The sequence below is a fragment of the Pseudochaenichthys georgianus genome, chromosome 3 (assembly GCF_902827115.2).
Source record: "Pseudochaenichthys georgianus chromosome 3, fPseGeo1.2, whole genome shotgun sequence".
In the NCBI taxonomy this organism is placed as follows: Eukaryota; Metazoa; Chordata; class Actinopteri; order Perciformes; family Channichthyidae; genus Pseudochaenichthys; species Pseudochaenichthys georgianus.
In genome coordinates this window covers 9,729,775-9,748,425 of record NC_047505.1, presented here as the reverse complement: position 1 = coordinate 9,748,425, position 18,651 = coordinate 9,729,775, and the positions used below count along the sequence as shown (strand labels likewise).

At 40.4% G+C, this 18,651-nt stretch overlaps 1 protein-coding gene and 1 long non-coding RNA gene across 2 annotated transcripts in view; one reads left to right on the top strand and one right to left on the bottom strand.

Annotated features, from left to right (window-relative positions):
- The window catches only part of LOC117462450 (neural-cadherin-like), a 575,403-nt gene that overhangs the window by 247,732 nt on the left and 309,020 nt on the right, over positions 1-18,651 (top strand). The window contains 7 exon segments of the mRNA XM_034104697.2: positions 6,030-6,202; positions 11,301-11,469; positions 12,983-13,153; positions 14,050-14,222; positions 17,562-17,621; positions 17,623-17,658; positions 17,660-17,740. Coding sequence (XP_033960588.1) covers positions 6,030-6,202; positions 11,301-11,469; positions 12,983-13,153; positions 14,050-14,222; positions 17,562-17,621; positions 17,623-17,658; positions 17,660-17,740 — 863 coding nt within the window.
- Positions 58-925, bottom strand: LOC139433024 (uncharacterized). The gene is made up of 3 exons (XR_011642589.1): positions 859-925; positions 409-469; positions 58-295 (listed from the first exon to the last, which is right to left on the bottom strand). It is a non-coding gene; the product is annotated as an uncharacterized lncRNA (long non-coding RNA).

The following is an 18,651-nucleotide window of genomic DNA, read 5'->3' as shown; positions in this document are numbered from 1 at the left end:
GGAGTACGAATGTACGGCTTCCCCACTGACACAGAGCGGAGGAAAAAATGTCTGGCTCAAGTCAGCAGGAGCAATTTCACGACCAACAGCAACAAAATATGTGATTTATATACAAACACTGCATTTGCACTTTTTCACAAAACGAAAACCACACCATTGGGAAAGCTTCATGTTTTGTTTAATACAAAAAAACAGGGAAAGGCTTGAAAAACACTGAGAGTTGAGACTCAGGGTGCAGGGTGAGGGTCTCAGGGCAGGTATTCAGGCTCCATTGAACCCCCCTCTGGTTCTTGTGCTGAAAGAGGGAGTAACAGACAGGAGAAAGGGTCATACACACAGCACACCTATTGGATGGGAAATGCCTTGGGGAGATAAGGTGTTTACTTAAAACGGTAGTATTAAACGTACCTTGTGTTTTCACTCTCACTTAAGTCCCTCTCCCTTTGCCATCAATCCAGAATCAGCTGGGCTGCAACATTATGCAGACGGGTAATAATCAACAGAATCACAAGGACACAATATGGCTCTGCTAAAAACACTCACTCTTACACGCACCAAAGTTATATTTATCTAATATTTAACTCCCTCCACCCCCGCATACAATCCCGTTTAGAAGCCCCTCTTCTCTAATTCAACATGTTGGACGAAATGACATAGAGAGAATGGAATTTACGATTAAAAGGCTGTTCAACGTGTGTTGCTCACTTGCTTCGGTATCCTAGCTTAATCTGTTATCTGTAAACGTTCCCTAAATCTACTAATTTAGGGATAATCCACTGACATCCTTTAATGCACATGTTCATTTGAATCAGATGTACTGATAATATCCGCAATATAAATCTTTAAACTTCTTCTTACCTTTAAAAGTCCGTCACGAACGGTCTATTATGCTGCAACTCCACAGCTCTGCCAGCCTTGGCGCTAACTTCCGGGGAACGATTGAGAGGCTCCACGATCCGCCATTGCTGTAAAAAAGTGGTCCATTGGAGTGATCGGAGATGACGTAACTCTCAGTTTATATGGCGCTGGATAGATGGAGTGGAATGCCAGAATGATGGTGCTAAAAGGGAATGCAGATCAATTTAACTATTCATAGTTTGTGTAGCCATCATTAATGAAATATCTTAGGGTTTAAAACGTATGTAAGAAAGTCTGTCCATCAGAAACTTTTCTTTTTTTCTCTGTCTCGAATGGCGACTTCTGTTCTTCTAATATACTAAATAAATCACAATATGCATGTACTGTAGGTGTAATCTGATTCCTCAATATCAAATGCAATCCCAATAAATACAATGGAATGGAAATACCAATACTTAAGTGTATTATGTAGGCCAAAAGAGAAACACAAAAGAAACTAAGAAAGGAAGTAAGATTTTTTTATATAAATACATTTTCTTTTTCTTTAAAACCGTCCTGTTGTCTTCGGGTCAAATCTGACCGATTTACTGCTTTCATCAATCATAACTTTTTTTGTTCTACATTCAATTGCTTTAAGGCTTTATGATATCCTTCTCAGTAGACATTTGAACATAAACAATTGCTGATCACCACTTTCATTGCATTGTTTAGTCAACTTTGTAACACCCATGGTGTTCCTGGTCAAACATGACCGCCAAAGAAAAGGAATTAGTAACCATCCGGATCAGATCACACACACGCGCGCACCCATGCACACACACACACACACACACACACACACACACACACACACACACACACACACACACACACACACACACACACACACACACACACACACACACACACACACACACACACACACACACACACACACACACAAAAGAGTCCCCCCCCTCCTTATGTGCCCATCCCCCCACATGGATCACACCTGGCACACGCAATACATGTTCAGTGTCTGTTCTTTGTATATTTGCTGCAGTTGTTCATGTATACCAGTAGTCTGATACAGTATTTACAGTTTGACAGGGTGTTAAATGACATTTGGTGATGATTAATGGTTTTTGTGTTAATGTAATAGCAGTTAAAACAGGAATGGTAAAACAAAAACTACTTTTTTAAAGAATTTTCAGGCAGAGGTGTTCTGTATAGACAACCAGTAAAAGTAAAGTTTAAAAAAATACAAAAAATATGTGCAAACAGAAAATGCTCCATTGAGTAATCTCGGTAAGGGTACATGAATCATCATGAATGCATGCATGACTTAATGCATGAAAAAGCATGAATTAATTCATGTAGTACTCATGTAGTACTTCATGAACTATCAGTAATGTACAGGTATTAATGGTATCTCATGCATGACTTAATGCAGGAACAATACCTTAAGTAATGCATCAACTAAGGTATCTCAATCATCATGACTTCTGAGTTATTAATGATGTTCACGTCTTCTTCATATAGATCTGCAGTTAAAGTGTCAGGCCAAAAAAACGGACCAGTCACAGCACTTCCAAGTGTTGTAAATCATGAGTAACTAAGCATGACTTTGTCATTACTTCATCATGTTTGTGCCCCTTCAAATAAAGTGGTGACCCGGTCGGTCGGTCGGTCGGTCACAGCAGTGCATGTAGTCTGTTGAATTCAAAGTGTTGACTCCAACCCTGTTCAGTGTGTTGACCATTAATCATATGTTATTTATCAGTGTAAACGATAGAACAGGTCACCACTTTATTTGAAGGGGCACAAACATGATGAAGTAATGACAAAGTCATGCTTAGTTAATCATGATTTACAACACTTGGAAGTGCTGTGACTGGTCCGTTTTTTTGGCCTGACACTTTAACTGCAGATCTACATGAAGAAGACATGAACATCATTAATAACTCAGAAGTCATGATGATTGAGATACCTTAGTTGATGCATTACTTAAGGTATTGTTCCTGCATTAAGTCATGCATGAGATACCATTAATACCTGTACATTACTGATAGTTCATGAAGTACTACATGAGTACTACATGAATTAATTCATGCTTTTTCATGCATTAAGTCATGCATGCATTCATGATGATTCATGTACCCTTACCGTAAAGTGTTACCGTAATCTCTGAGTCTTCATGTTTTTAAAAGTCTATACATTAAGCAACAAGGGTTTTTTTCTGCCATTTTAGGAGAGCATAGATGAAGACATTTAAGAGTCTTAATAATCTCATTCCGTACCTGTTGACATCTGCAAACCACACCTAAGCTCATACATTTAATATTGTTATTTCTTTACCCTTTATTTGGTGCATCTTTTCTAGAGTTTTGTGACATTTGTAACGTTATCAAAAATTAGTATGGAAGCAGAATCATTTTACTTTGAGATTTCTGACCATTTACATATTGCTTTTATTGAGAGGAGAGAGAGGAGTAAGGTAGAAATAGTAAATGAAGGAGTAAAGACGGTCTTCCTGGTTGAACTTGCGCTGAGCTTCATATGTAGCAAATGTTCAGGGGCCCAGCAGGATCTGTTGCCTCGTGAAAAGAGTTTTCATATCTTCCACACATGTTCATTTTAGCAAGTGAGCAAATATCTTGTTTAACGTCATCACTTTATTCCTTAGTCCAAAACAATAAGAGACACAACTTTGTTTCCAAAGCATTTACATACACAACAATAGCAGAATAGTGCATCTTACCGTGGTTATGATAATGAGCTTTACCAATGAAAGAGAATCCTTTGAGTCTTATAACTAAAACTATGTTACCATAGAGTTGGGAAAGTTCTATATATATATCTGGTTTTGCTTTTCAGATGATTTCCACCCTAAGTGGCAAAGCATCAACATAATATCTTTTTGAATTGGACTGGTGACTTACAGTAGGAGCTTTACAATTAAGGCAAGGCAAATGTATTTATATAGCACCTTTCAACACCAGGAAATTCAAGGTGCTTTACAAAAATGAAAGACATTCAGATAAAGGCATTTAAAAACAGTAAAAGATAATAAAAGAAACGTTAAAAGAAAAACAAAAAATTAATACATTCCTTACTCTCTCTAAAGTTTCTGATTAAACCGATCTGTGAGGAGCACTTTTCAGTGTAATTATGATTAAGAATACTTCAGTTCAGTTTCAGGTTTGTTATAACCCAACTGCTATGCTCCCCTTCACCTCCACTTCACAACCGCCGTCTGCCTTTAAGCTTTCCAATTTAGCAAAGAGACTTAATTGTACTTCACTTTATTTAGGGTCCCCATTGGTACAGCAGTAACAAGTGTTCTTCCTTGATTTCACATGAAAGACACCATCGGGCAGTGACACATTGACAACATTTCACAAATTGGGGATATAAAACACCCATGGTTTTGTATGTCTCTCTCATGTATTGCTTTAGCAATTGGTTTCTGCTCTTTCTTTGTTCAAAGGGTAAGAAGAAGTAAGTGTCAGTTCAAGTGAAGTTATAACTAAGATTACTACTGTAAAGCCTGAAACATTGTTCTTAACCAACCATTTAGCAAGGTCTATAGTTTCAAAATGACCATAACTCTAGAAGGATTGTATTGACGATTATTTATGATCAAATTCCAGACTGGATTGGGTCTGAACCTTTTTGAACATCAAATCACATACAGTATGGAAGTATGACAGAGATAGCATCTCTGCTCTATTGATATCAGTCACTGATGCAGATCAAAAACAGTGTCTGTAACTGGAATATTTATATATATTTTTTTGTGTGCCATTTTTCACCTCATTAGATACATTGACAGTGAGATATGAGGACAGGAAACATATCTAGGCTGCATGAACATATTATTACACTAAAATCATTCGACAGCAGCCTTTCACAGAAGTAGCATGCATATGAAAATGATTTTAGGCTTAGTGCACTGCTGAAGGACATTTGAACCAGTGGAGCAAGGGATTGAACCACCAACCTTACATTTCATGGTCAACATCATTCTGCCCCCCCTGGGCTGAGGCCGCCTCTGGTGTTCCAAACATGTTGGCTTCTCTTCAGAGTTGAATCCATACAACCTGTTGGGGTTTATTTCGCTATATTGAACAGCTTCCATATTATCACTTATATAATTACTAAATAAATCAATCATTTGACACAACATATTGTATAAACGTGATTTTATTTATTTAAAATAAACATTTTGTTTCTGGTTTGAAAACAGTTGGAACTGTGGCGAAAGCAAAGTAACTTAAAATGACGGCAGCACTGATGGAGGTTTTTCTGTAACTGTTTAAGTGTGTTCACATATTCTTCTTCATTCACCAGCTTTTAAACACGGCCAGACTACATACTGTGTTCCTGTTAGTCTGTACTTCAGGTCTGTCTTCTTCCGCTGGTCTTTTAAACTTGTTCCTTCTCTTGTGCTCTTTGGTTCTTCTCTTTTTCTTTTCTCTACTGAGGACACTTAAGCCAACATAAAACCAAAGTGTCCTGCGCTCCACAAACATAAAGCAAATGTTGCAAATGAACAAGTCAGCCACAGCGGATTAAACTGTCCAGACTACGGATTGATATGACTGCACACCTACAGCAAGTCTGGTCTTTTTTCACTGTCCAAATCGACACAATCAAGTATTCCACTAAGCCATGTTAATAATGGAATGACTACATAACAGTTGTTTTCCTCTTACAAACTTAGTTACACAGATATTAGGACATACATCAGTTCACATTACAATGCTATGCCAACTAAAACACTGAGTACTGCCTCTAGTTATAGAAGTTAAAATGTAAGACCAAACAAAAGAAAAAGGAACTTGGTGATGTTTGAGGACACTCGTATATCTGAGAACAAATTGAGAGACCAAACAGAAGGCCACCAAATGGAAACCCTAACATAAGATGTTGATTTAGCCAAGAAATAGTCAATGATGTTCAAACAGCTTCATCACCATACCCAATAATACATCAGACTGGATGTACTATTATTGAATATCACATGGTGAGCCCATTTTAAAAGTGGCAGTTATTATTGTGACTTTAAATACTAATGCAAATGAGTCACCAGTAATCCCTTAAATCCCATCAGCAAATCCCCAAGTGTATACTAATGTTCTATCAATAACAGCTGACTAAGTGAGTGTTCTCCTTTTGGTTTTCTGCAGGTTTGATCCGCCTTCGCTCCAGCCCGCCCCCCCACCTCCAGGGTGTTGAATATGTCCTCAATGTCACGGCAACCGATGACAACTCCTCAGGCGGACCTCAGGCCTTGTCGTCCACAGCCCAGGTCATAGTGGGAGTGGACGATGTGAACAACAACAAGCCGGTGTTTGAGAAGGTAAGACAGTCAACTGGCTCCATCACACCTGTTTTAGTCCTGCACATTAGTCTGCTCTGCTGGTTGCCATGGTATTCATTGCTCTTCGTTCTGTTCTTCTTGATGCAATTGACTTCTCACTGTATCCTTTTCTTCCACGGTTCTTCCTATATATACCCATGTACCTCCATCACTCCTCTGACTCCTTCTCTTTGTCTGTCGACGTCCTCTATTCATTAGCCTCCTCTCTGGTGGAGCGATTAGCCGACTTGACCCACGTCTCTGCTCTCTCGTCTCCCTCCCACATCATCGTGGTCTTTTAATTAAAGCTTTAAGGGATGTGGGAGAAATCCCGACCGACCCATTCTGGAAGCGTTACGTCTCCACCTTTTCTTCTAGCCATGTCTCAGTTCTAAATGAGGTGACTTTCTAACCCCCCTGAGGTATCGCAAGCCAACATTACGAGCGTCGGCTTGCCGAGTAAATCCTGCGCACTCTCTCCTGGGAGTTAACGAGCGCCAAGTGTCTCCCTCCCGGCTTCTTCTCATAGTGGGAAGAAAACTGAGGGACCGGAGACAAAATGAAAACCAAGAGAAACCAGGAAAAGGGAATCCTGGTCCGCACTGTTTCATGGGCTCTCTATGCTCAATTGTGTCCTCTGCAGGACACCCTTGAAAAAGAGATCTTTTGATCTCAAGGGTCTTTCACCTGGTTAAATAAAGGCTACAAGGAACCTCCTGCTGGTATCATATTTCAAGTCTGAGATTCATTATTTGTCTTCTGTGGGTTAGACGCTGATTGAAACGTACAAACAAACCACTGACTGCCCAACCCCATTCACCAGGCATTTCAAAGAGAGAATACAAAACACAACATGTAACTAGGGACAACAAACAAATGAAGAAACAACAGATGAAAGAACACTGGAAAAACACAGCTGATTATTTATGTGTTGTTGTCAGAGATGGACAACGAAACTGAGAGTAAAAGACAGTTCTGGAACACTTGGCTGTGTGTTAGTATTCTAGTCAAGACATCCAACTACAGTTGGTGATTCCTCTGTGGTTGGCAGCCAGCAGCAGGACTCTGAAGCAGAAAGGCCTTGTTATCTTGTGTTGATGCCACATCGTATAGGGTACTGCAGCAAACCTGGAACAGAGTTGGATCCGTGAACCAAGACAGAAAGAGCAATATACAGTATAGCAAGGAAAGGAGGTGGAAATACAGGGAGGCAAGATCACTCCGATACAGCCAGATCCTGCTTCACCTGGTGGCACAAATCACTATGACATGTATCAACCCCCTGTGACCAGTTCTTCTATGGCTTAATTCATAGACTTACATTTGTAGCAACACACATTTTCATTTCATTTCAAACCTTTATTTAATCAGATTGGTCCCCTTGAGATCATAGATCTCTTTTTCAAGGGAGACCTGCAGCAAATAGGTTCCACATGAAACATAAAACAATAAAGGACATTATACATTATATTTACAGGACACATTTACATAGTTATAGACATTTACAAGTGCCCATTGTATCAACGAGCATTTCACTTAGCCTAGCTTTAAAAACATGCGGAGGAATCAGATTGCTCAGTTTCAATTCTTGCTGAAGATTGTTCCAAGCAAGTGGAGCTGCGCAGATAAAAGCTGTTCTTATCTAAGACAGTCCTTGCTCTTGGGCACATCTAACAAGACTACATCATGTGACCTCAGACAATAGCTGCTTGCAACTCTCTGTGTTATCAGAGAGCAGATGGAATACGGGAGTTTACCCAACAAAGCTTTATAGATAAACGTGTACCAGTGACTGAGTACCGTAAGTGATGGCAAACCTGCCTTGGTATACAGGGTACAGTGATGAGTAAGTGCTTTACAATTAGTGACAATATACCCTTGTTAGGCAAAATACACACAACAACAACCATCAATACAACCTGTTGGGGTGAGTGTGCTAAACTCACCACTTGTTGCGCAGTGAATTGTATCTGATCCCATTCATCCATCCGTCTGTTCATCTGTCTCTCTGTCCGTCCGTCCGTCCGTCTGTCCGTCCGTCCATCCATACATACATATGTCCAAATATTCAATTCTGATTTATCAATTTGAACATGTAGTACATTTAGCTAAGGATGCTTTGATCAGGGGACCATGTGCAGTCATATCAATGTGCAGAAAGATGTCCAGTCTTTTTAATTGTATTTAAACACTGGTTCTCCTCCACAGAAAAAAGGTGGATTGGTTTACCCCTGAGCAGTTCCTTGCCAAACTACTTTGCTCCTCACCCCAGCCACCCTTTGAAGCTAAACTTTCAACTGCTTGCATGAACAATTTAATTATTCAGGTCTTTCCCCAAAACCTTGTGATCCCAGGTGACGGAAGGAACTTTGACATCTAGTCACTAGTGTATCCAGAGCTCTATCTTTGGTTTGGGTTAAAGCCAGCAATTGATGCAGACTGAGCCACACCGACATCAAACCCAAACAGATGTACCGTGGTGTTAGACCTCAAAGTGCTGACTCTCATCCCAACCGCCACACCAGCTGCAAACCCTCAAAGCTAAAGCATATCGTCTGCAAAAATCAGCGGTACAACTATAATCTCACCAAAGCAGACACTCTCCTTCGCTGTTCCTCGAGATGCTGTCCAAGAAAATCACAGAATTAGGGACGATGAACAGCAATCGAGGCATCTTGTATTTTAACTTTGTGTGTGTTTGTTTATTGTCTAGTCTTCAAACGCTGGTTCTTTTCACATTGACAGAGGAGATTTGATACATTGCACACCGTTTAAAAAAAGCCTATGATGACTACAGATGCAACAATTGAAGGATTGAAGACGTATTAAGCATTGCTTAACGATTAGATCGAAGGATAGAAAAACATTTAAACTATGGGAAGAACCAGGAAATGTTGGAAGATGACAAAATAAAAATAAGTTTGACTGATTCATTGCATGTTAAAGCAAGACATCAACCAGCAGTGCTGAGGGATTGCTTTCCTTTCACAGAGTGTGGCAGATGAGCATCAATACTCTAGTGAGAGGAAAAAGAGAGAAAGACGAGAGACCCGAAGGGAGGGAAAGGGGGAGTGAGTGAAACCCAGGAAGCGTTTAAAGGAGGATAATAAAGCTCCCTGTGTGTCTGACAAGTTCAGCGATTGACAAATTCTTTGAGAACCCAAACACGGAGCAGCTACTTTGCTTTTTACCGACAACTGAAAGAGTCTCTCTGATGACTCTGACGATGCATGTGATGTTGAATGGAGAGTAAGCAAAGATTCCAAAAAATAAATGTGGACTTTCTCAGAACAACTTAATTTTTTGCAATTTCAAACACAGAAAGAACATCGTATTCTTTATGATTTTCTTCCACGTTCAATAGAAAATTGGCTTCATTTTGTATTGCAGAATGACTTTACATTCATCTTTTGAGATGGAAACAAGACTGCCAGTGAGGACATCTGTTTTCATGATATATTCTTTAAAGATTCAAAAGACTGACGATCTAAATGCTTTGTCATATTTGTCACAATATCTACAGAGTTGTTTTGGAATGAAAGAAGTCCAAGGCGTATGAAGGAATACAAAAACCAAAGGATATATAGATATAGAATAACATAAAAACACGATGTAAATCTAAATGCGGTATAGTAGAATAAATACTGCATACTGTAAGTACTTCGCAGAGCTCAGGAGTTCAACAGTCGTATAGCCTGTAGGATGACAGGGGGGTGTTTCTCAATGTCGAGGACGCTTGCTTGGTAGCACGTGGTCTTCCGAGTCACTTGCTTCACAAGCGAGGCAAGAATCCTTCCTAGCCTCGGAAAATGAAGAATGGTGGAACAGGCTAACAGGTGTGCGTCATATGAGAGGCCCCGCCTTAAATGGAATGCGATTTCCGCCAAAGATTTGGAAATTGGTCCGTGCGCAAAGCATTGTGGGGATTTTAAGACCGTGGAGTCTACACATGTGCAGCCTCTAAATTTCCGCTACGAAGTACGCCGGGCTCGGTAGAATTCCAAGTATGCTGGACATTGGAACAGTCCTTCGGCGGCACTCGATGACGTAGTATGCTTGAAATAGTGGCTCTGGAGCAGCCTTCCTCGACATTGAGAAACACCCAGTGTTTGTGTGTATGGTGGTTCCCACTTGTGCTTTGTGTATGGCTTAAAGCGTGTATGACCATTTCCCAGTGCTGACATGAGGTTATTACGGCATAGTGTGGGTGGTAAGGAAGGAAAACCATGGCAGCATGTTTTTATATCGACAAGGAGAACATGTTTTCGGCATGTTTGTGCCATGGCGAGATTATGAAAAACATTACTGACCCAATTTCCCTACACAATAAGAGGAACATTTCCTGGTTTAACTTACAAAATGTTTAGTAATTCAATTAAACTAAATGTGTCTCCAATGGAGCACCAGCTGTTCATCTGCATGCATTGCAGGTGCATCATTCCTGTCAATGTAATTGTTAGTGAACAATGTGTCGCTTTTATCCCTTTTGATCTTATACGTATGTGTGATATATATTTGCCTGTGAAACATCTGTTTACCAAAGCATTGTAAAAAATAATCTGTTGTTACCACATCTGCAATCGTGCATTGAAATGTTCTGTTAAATCAAACATGGCACAATAACAAAAGGTTTTGTTTGGCTGACAAATATGTATCATATTTGCTTTAACAGTAGTCACTGAAAATCCGCTTTTATGGATTCCACTGCAGCTATTTCCCGTAGGCTGCTGAAGGCTTACTGTCAAGTGTTGTGTTCCATTTCAAATAAAAAAAGATGTGTTTTTGCACAGAACTAAACAAAGCAGATGCTAAAAGTTCAGTAAATAAAATGTCATGTTTACCCAAGAACACTGAGCATATCATTGAGCAGCTATTGAGCCCTTTTGGCAAAAACCCTAACCGTCATTTCAATGGACGCTGGGATAGACTTCAAGACCCCTGATCCCTTTACTAATATCTATCTCACACAGGACAACAAACTTTCTTTCTTCATCAACAAGTTATTTCAAAATAAATAATATTCCACCTCCCACCTACTCTTGATTGCAGTTCTTATAGAATGGAGTATTGACCTATGTTTCCATGTTCTCATCCTCAGTGTCAGCAGTACCGAGAGAGCACATCGGTGCTGGAGAACCAGCCGGCCGGGACGTTTGTCCTGCAGGTCCATGCAGTGGACGCTGACGAGGGCTCCAATGGCAGGGTCACATACGGCTTCATGCACAAAGACTCCACCGTACCTGCATTCAGTATACACCCAGACACAGGTACGCACACACACAGACACACACCTACTCACTCTCTTATGCACACACAGAAGAGTGCACATACTTTCATCCGAGCAGGGATTCTTATGCGGTTTAGCTTTGGAATACAGAGAGCTGTGTCTTTTACGCAGCGCCTTCACTGTGTTTACCTTCATTAGAACAGCTGAATAGAGATCGAGGCTGCTACATTTTAACCACACACACACACACACACACACACACACCACACACACACACACACACACACACACACACACACACACACACACACACCACACCTCTACACACATCGAACTGCCGATTATTCCCCCTATTACTCGTTTTATGAAGGACATGTCCGGTCACCAGGGCGCATGATGTGTTTCGTGTGTTTGTGCTCAGCTCCATTCTGTGTGTGTGTTCGGTGTGTTCGTGTGGCCAACACCAGCAATTTGTTTTCAAATTACCATGAACAGTAATTTACACACATCTGGCTAACTCCATAGATATATGTGTATTCCCAAGTGAAAGAAGAAGAAACACACACACACACACACACACACACACACACACACACACACACACACACACACACACACAACACACCACACACACACACCACACACATACACACACACACACACACACATACACACACATACATACACGCCCTGGCGACCAGACATCTTCTTCATAAAACGAATAATATGGCGTGATAATCGGGCAGTTCGATGTGTCTAAACCATAAGAAAAGTATCTCGTGCGCACAAGATACTTTTTTCATTACCCTTTAGGGGCTCCGTATGGTTTAGTACAGGTTTTCAGAGTAAACGTTTGAATAATCAATGTATCACCTACAGTAAGATGTATCAATTTCAGTACCATCTCCCTTGCAGAAAAATGCATATTTTGTATTTTTACAATGGCCATGAGAGATAGCTGTCAGTGTTTACCTGCAGATCATAAAGCTGGATATCTAAATCATCATATACATATTAAATCCTGAAAATTCTGTTTTTGCAGTTGGTATATATGAAATCAATCTCCTTCAACCCTTCAATATGAACTGAAAATGATACAATACTGTTGGATGACTTTCAAAATGTTGGTAGGGAAAAACAAACCCAAGGCCAAACACTGCAGCAGAGAAACCTGTGGCAGGGCAGGGTTACTTTCCCATGGTGTGTTCCATCCAGGTTCCATGGTAAAGTCAAAGAGTAGGATGTATTGTCAAAACCCCAAAAACAAGAATAGTAGCTGCCAAACAACATGCTTTTGATTCCAGAAGAAAACATAATGTTATACATGTCTAAAAATCATTTATTTCTTTGGATTGATAATTGCCTTGAAAAACTGTAATTCCCCTTCCTGTTCTTCTCATCCGCTCGACTGTCTTTCAAGTTAAGCTTCAAGGCAAACATAAAAAAAAAAAATCATTTTGGTGTTAAATTGAAAATGCTCAGGGGATATGAGACCAAGCGGTGTTTGGTACGATGTAGCAGTCTGATCACCCTCATTATCCTTTTGTCTGCAGGAGTAATTGTGACTGCCAGGAAGTTTGATCGCGAACGCCAACGGGAATACGCGGTGACAGTGACTGCCACCGACCGGGCCGCTGACCCCTTGATTGGCATTTGTCAGCTCAACATCCTCATCCTGGACCAGAACGACAACAGTCCCAAGTTTGAAAACATCCGTTATGAGTGTAAGTAGACATTTGTATAGATTAAGTCTGAGGAATGTAGTCTAAAAGAGCTTGGGCCACAGAAGCTTGCAGTAAGAAAACACAAGAAGTGGATGAAAAAAAACATCCAAAACTGATTCTGATATTACTGAAGATAATGTTTGTTTAAGGTAAGTGGTAACTAAGTTCCATTTGGTGCAACCATTAGTCTTTAAACCCAGGATACTAGTTAGCATCTTAGCACTTCCAGTTCCCAGGTTTTAAGGTCTGTGGTTAAAATAAGATTTTCATATGTTGTTCGACGACAACAAATATGTCAGTAAATACCCCACTGGTGAATTCCAAAAGCTTCTACGTGACATAAAAACAACGTTTGCTTACAAGTGACTTATTGAGACTGCAAAAAGTCATCACACCAAGCATTAGCTGCATTTAGCTTAGCGGTGGTGACACAACAGTTTATATACAGTAGTTATTTTGTTATTTTTTATTACCTTTCTGCTTTGGCAATTGTATGTATGCTTCAAAAATCATAAAGTGGTGTTAGTATGTGGAGATAATCCTGCTGAACATAACTTAATAAACGTGTGTTTGCCAAAGATGTTATTCAGTAATATCCTGAAATCCAATGGAACAATCCCCTGGCTTTTTGTCGAGGGAGCCCTGGCGATGCGGACTTCCAGTATGGCCTACAAAAATACATCACCACTGTATTTACTGTGTTTTACATTTTGTCTTTGCTGTCCAATTGATGAATATGTTTCTCAACAAGGTTGTGTTTTCTTTGTGTACAGTGGTTTTTTCTGAATGTCAAACAAAGTTTTCTTCATTTGCTTATGTTTTCTGAAGTTACTGACGAATACAGCACTCAGAGAAACCCTAAGGCTTAAAGCAAACCTCCTCTTCTCCTCCAATAGACTTCCTCCGTGAGGATACCATGATCGGGACTAGCTTCCTGCGGGTGGCGGCTCATGACGATGACTTCGGCACCAACGCAGCCATCACGTACTCTATGTCCAGTGAACAGCCGGAGTACCTCGGGGTCAACCCCCTGACGGGCTGGGTGTATGTCAACCAGCCCATTTCTCAGGTAAAAAAGAACTCTGCACAAACAGATATTGCCAAACCCTTTTTGGAACAGCTTTCCATTTTTATAAAGGTGTTTCCACTTTGTTGCCAGTGTTGCAGACTAGGGATGGGAATTTGAAAGCAAATAAATATTCGAATATTCGAAATTGGGAAAAATGTTGACAAAAAATAAATAAATAGAAAAAAAATAAGTACATGTTCAAATAAGTATAGAAACCAAGTCGAATTTGTCAAATGTATTGAACTGGTGATCACAGTTTGAACAGTTGACAGCTATAGGCCTACAGCTTTCATGCTTTAAAACATAACTGGTTTTTAAATGAAAAGACACAAACAACATAACGGGTTAGGGTAACGTAACCCTATTACAACAGAGATCAACAACCTATAGCAGGGGCCTATGCACAGAATGCAGCTATCAAATACTCATTCTTCTTTAAGAATATGAGCATGTCTACTCAGGGGAGAATCGGGTGCGGAGGCCATTCACAATCAGGCCAGCTGTAGAGAAGACCCTCTCAGCTGGAATGTGGGCATAAGATGAGGTTTGAGTCTGCGTGATCTGCGTGTAGGGAGGGGCAGCAGCCATATCATTGGCTAGAACTAGCTAGATCTGATGGATTTGGACATAAACACGAGTGAAGTATAACCCGGACGCGAGAGAGAGAGATCAGCACCTGCAGCTCTGCCCGCTGTGAGGGACCGGTGAGCGGAGCAAAACACACCTTTAGACCTAACACATTTAGCTATGGCACTGTTGTATACATTGAATTATCCCATTTGATCATGTAATCAACTTAGATACCCCTCAAAAAAAGAAAACTCATATTCTCATATTCTCATACTTGAATAATTTCGAATATTCGATGAATCGTTCCCATCCCTATTGCAGACATGGCAACTGCACGTGTAATCCTTCATCTCTTTGGGTTTTTATTTTCACAAAGACCCTTGGATGCCCTTAGGGTTGATCACACGTATTAATCCACTCCAAGTAGCACAAAAGCACTTCAAGGAAAATGTTGTAATTTTGATGAAAGTCTAGCTATGACCTTCAGATTGAAACGACAACAATGTGCTACTTCTTCTAGAACATAGCTGGGAAAACAAGTATACAAGCATTTTGTTAGGAAGAGTAAAGGGGTTGTGATCCACTGGCCAGTAGCTGGAAGCCTGCATATGTGCCTGAACACGTTCAATGTCCTCACTGCCTGTTCTTTGGCACCAGGAGAGATAACATTGGCGAAATGTTCCTCATCTCACTCCCTCTAACCCCTTGCTTCACTACTAGCCAGAAAAACAATCTTGGGGGGAACATGAACAAGCAATAGAGGAAATTGCTACATATAGTGTGCAAAACAAGTCAATTATTAAACCCCCAAAAGTAACAACTCACCACGTTCATGTGCCAAAGGGAAGTTGTGTCTGTAATCCACTTCACCTTGCATCGTACACCAACACATGGCACGAGGCCAGTGAACGGAGAGTGATCCGCAAAAACAAGTCCATGTTTGAAGATACAACACTTTTCCACTGATGAGCACATCTGCACAAAGTAATATACACAAGCAGGCACTGTCTACATGTTTATCTCAGCCTTTGCCATTGTGAGAATATCAGTTGTGATAATTGCTCAGAGTAAATATTGGATTTTGAAAAAACTGCAGAGCATCACAACTTTTGAAAACAGATACCAGGTCAGAGTGTATGAAAAACTTGATGAAAATCAGTTATTGCACTTATTAATGTGAAACTCATTTAAAAGGTCAGAATGTGTGGAGAAGCCTATATGGCAGAACTTTCTAGGAGGACCTCATGGATACTGCATTCAGAGAAACTTTCATAGTCAATAATAAGCCATTTGTAACTATTCATGATTACACTCGTAAACCACATAATGCCTTACGATTGAAAAGCCTGTCTGGACCCATGGAGCATGTGCACTTTTCCATAAGCCCCCACAACTTTGATACCCTATTGATTAAAATGAGGGCTATACATTCATTCTTACTGGGTAGTTTATTTAGTTTTAAGAGGTATGCGCTATTTAGAGACGTTTCTTTCCCAATATAAGTCAATGGGAAATTGTATTGTTGGCCCAAATGGCGTCATGGACTAAATTGTAAGTGTAATACCCCCGCTTGGCCACTTCACAATTTTGCGTCAGTGGCCAGCGCTCTTCCTGGGGGCATGGGGTACATGCCAAGTCTCTTATTTGTCATTTCCTCGCTCCTCGATCGAACTGGAAGTTGTTCTGGTGCGCCATCCAAGGCGAGGAGCGATAACAGAGGAGCGATAACGGAACTGTGTGCCTTTTATTAGTAGTAGATCAACGAACATGTCTGCAAACACAAACTCCTTGATGCATCAGCTGTTGCTGTCATCACAAACGGAAGTCGCTTAACGTGACCCTCAAAGGAAAAGACATCCCATTGCTCTTAAAACACATTTCCTTGCTTCCTCTCCCTTCTCCTGGTTGAGGAAAATATGCAAGTGAGGGAAGCAGGGATGCAAGTTAAGTGACCTGGCATGCAGGGTTGGTTGTGCTCCCTTAGACTTTGCTAGAACAAGGAAACTACGGCAAGCCTATAGAGACAAACAGTGCCAAACAGGCAACACTCTGCCAACCCTCTTAAAGGGGCAGCGCAAGTTGACTGATGGGGCTTAAAATACATTATGATCCACACCTCTACAATCTACTGTGTCCGTCCAATCAATCGTCTATGCAGTAACATATTTCAAAATGTATGTGTTCTTCACTCAAATAAAGTTGAGTTTGTGTCTAAAGAAATACATGTAACATGTCATTGTATCGCATTAACGCAAAATAATCTATGCACATGTTATTATCGATGCAAAACAATTCACCCTATAATGCACCATACATGTGGTATTCATAGAAAGGATTGGAGAGAAAAGGCCATAAAGAAAAAAGTTACATTGTGGCAATATGGTAGTTGTTTGTCTCAACATATTCCATTTACCCACACTGGGAGTACATGACTCTTGGTTAAGGTATTTTCTTTAGTTAGTAAGCAGACCATTTCTTCGGTGTGCAGGGACTTTAGCTAATTGCTCTTTTAAGGGTTAACAAACTCTACGGCTCCACAGTGGGCTAAGCCCCTCAACCAATGCAATTATCGTGGAATGTGTTTGTTTTTACACAACTACGGTCTACCGCTAGTTTGTCCATGGACAGAAGTGTAGAAATGGATCGCTTGCTAAAAACGTTGTGATCTTGATATACTAATCAGTTGTCAAGGAAACTGCAATCACTTTCACACTAATCTTAAAAATCAAGTACTTGACCTTCTCTTCTGTTTGCGCTTTTTCGCCACAGAGGACCTACATCACCAGGGAGATTGTGGCTACAGACGGGGGGAACAGGAGCAGTTCTGTGGGAGTTGTCTGTCACCATCACCAACGTGAAGAACCAAGCCTCCACAGTGGGACAAAGACAGCTACAGCATGGTCATACCCGAAAACACCGTCAGAGACACGCCATCGTGGTACGTTAGGGTGGGGGTTTATATGTGGTACACATATTGGTGTATTTCCAACACATATTACATATTTGTACCTTTGTGTTGCCTGTCCGTCAAATGTGTAGCTTTTACCCTGGTTTAATACGAAACATATCGTATAAATCATCTCCCAAATCTTGGTTCCATCTTTTGAGCCAACTTCCTTGCAACTCATTATCACAAGTTTTTATTTAATTGTTCAAACATATGGTCTTGTGGTCTTCTTGGGTGAGATCAATCTGAGTGATGAAAGTAAAACCGTATCCAGGAGGCCTGTGGCGCAGTGGGTTGTGCGTTGTGCGTTGGTGTTCGGATCAGGGGGTCACAGGTTCAAACCCCACTGCAGTCCACAGTATTGAGTATGTATTTATCTTTGGATAAAAGCGTCTAACAATTAATGTATACAATGCAATACAAAATGCTTCATATGAGATAAAAAATGCAGTAGAGTTACAGTATGTTAAACACAATAAAAAAATATGATTTAATCAAGTGGAATGAACCTAAACCGATATACTTTAACAATCAGACAATACAACTGAAATATAATTACAGCTGGCTCCCGAACAGCAATGTGTTTTGCCAAATTCAAAAAAGATAAATCATAGTTGATGAATCAAAATATAAACAGCAAGCATCCATACTCATGCAGTAGATTCACAGTTGATACAAATAGACACATACATAGCACAAGAAGAAACAAGTATCCTCCTTCCAACATCTGATGCACTCCACTACTGAAGTACACACTCTGCAGCCAGCCTTCTGAGAAAAGTGCTTTCATGTACTCACAACTGTAAGCGTGCAATTATGCACACACATGTTTGTACTTTTGATTTTAAATATCAAATGGTAGGTTTCCAGTGACAATGAAAGTTGGCAGACTTTATAATCCCTTAACATCAA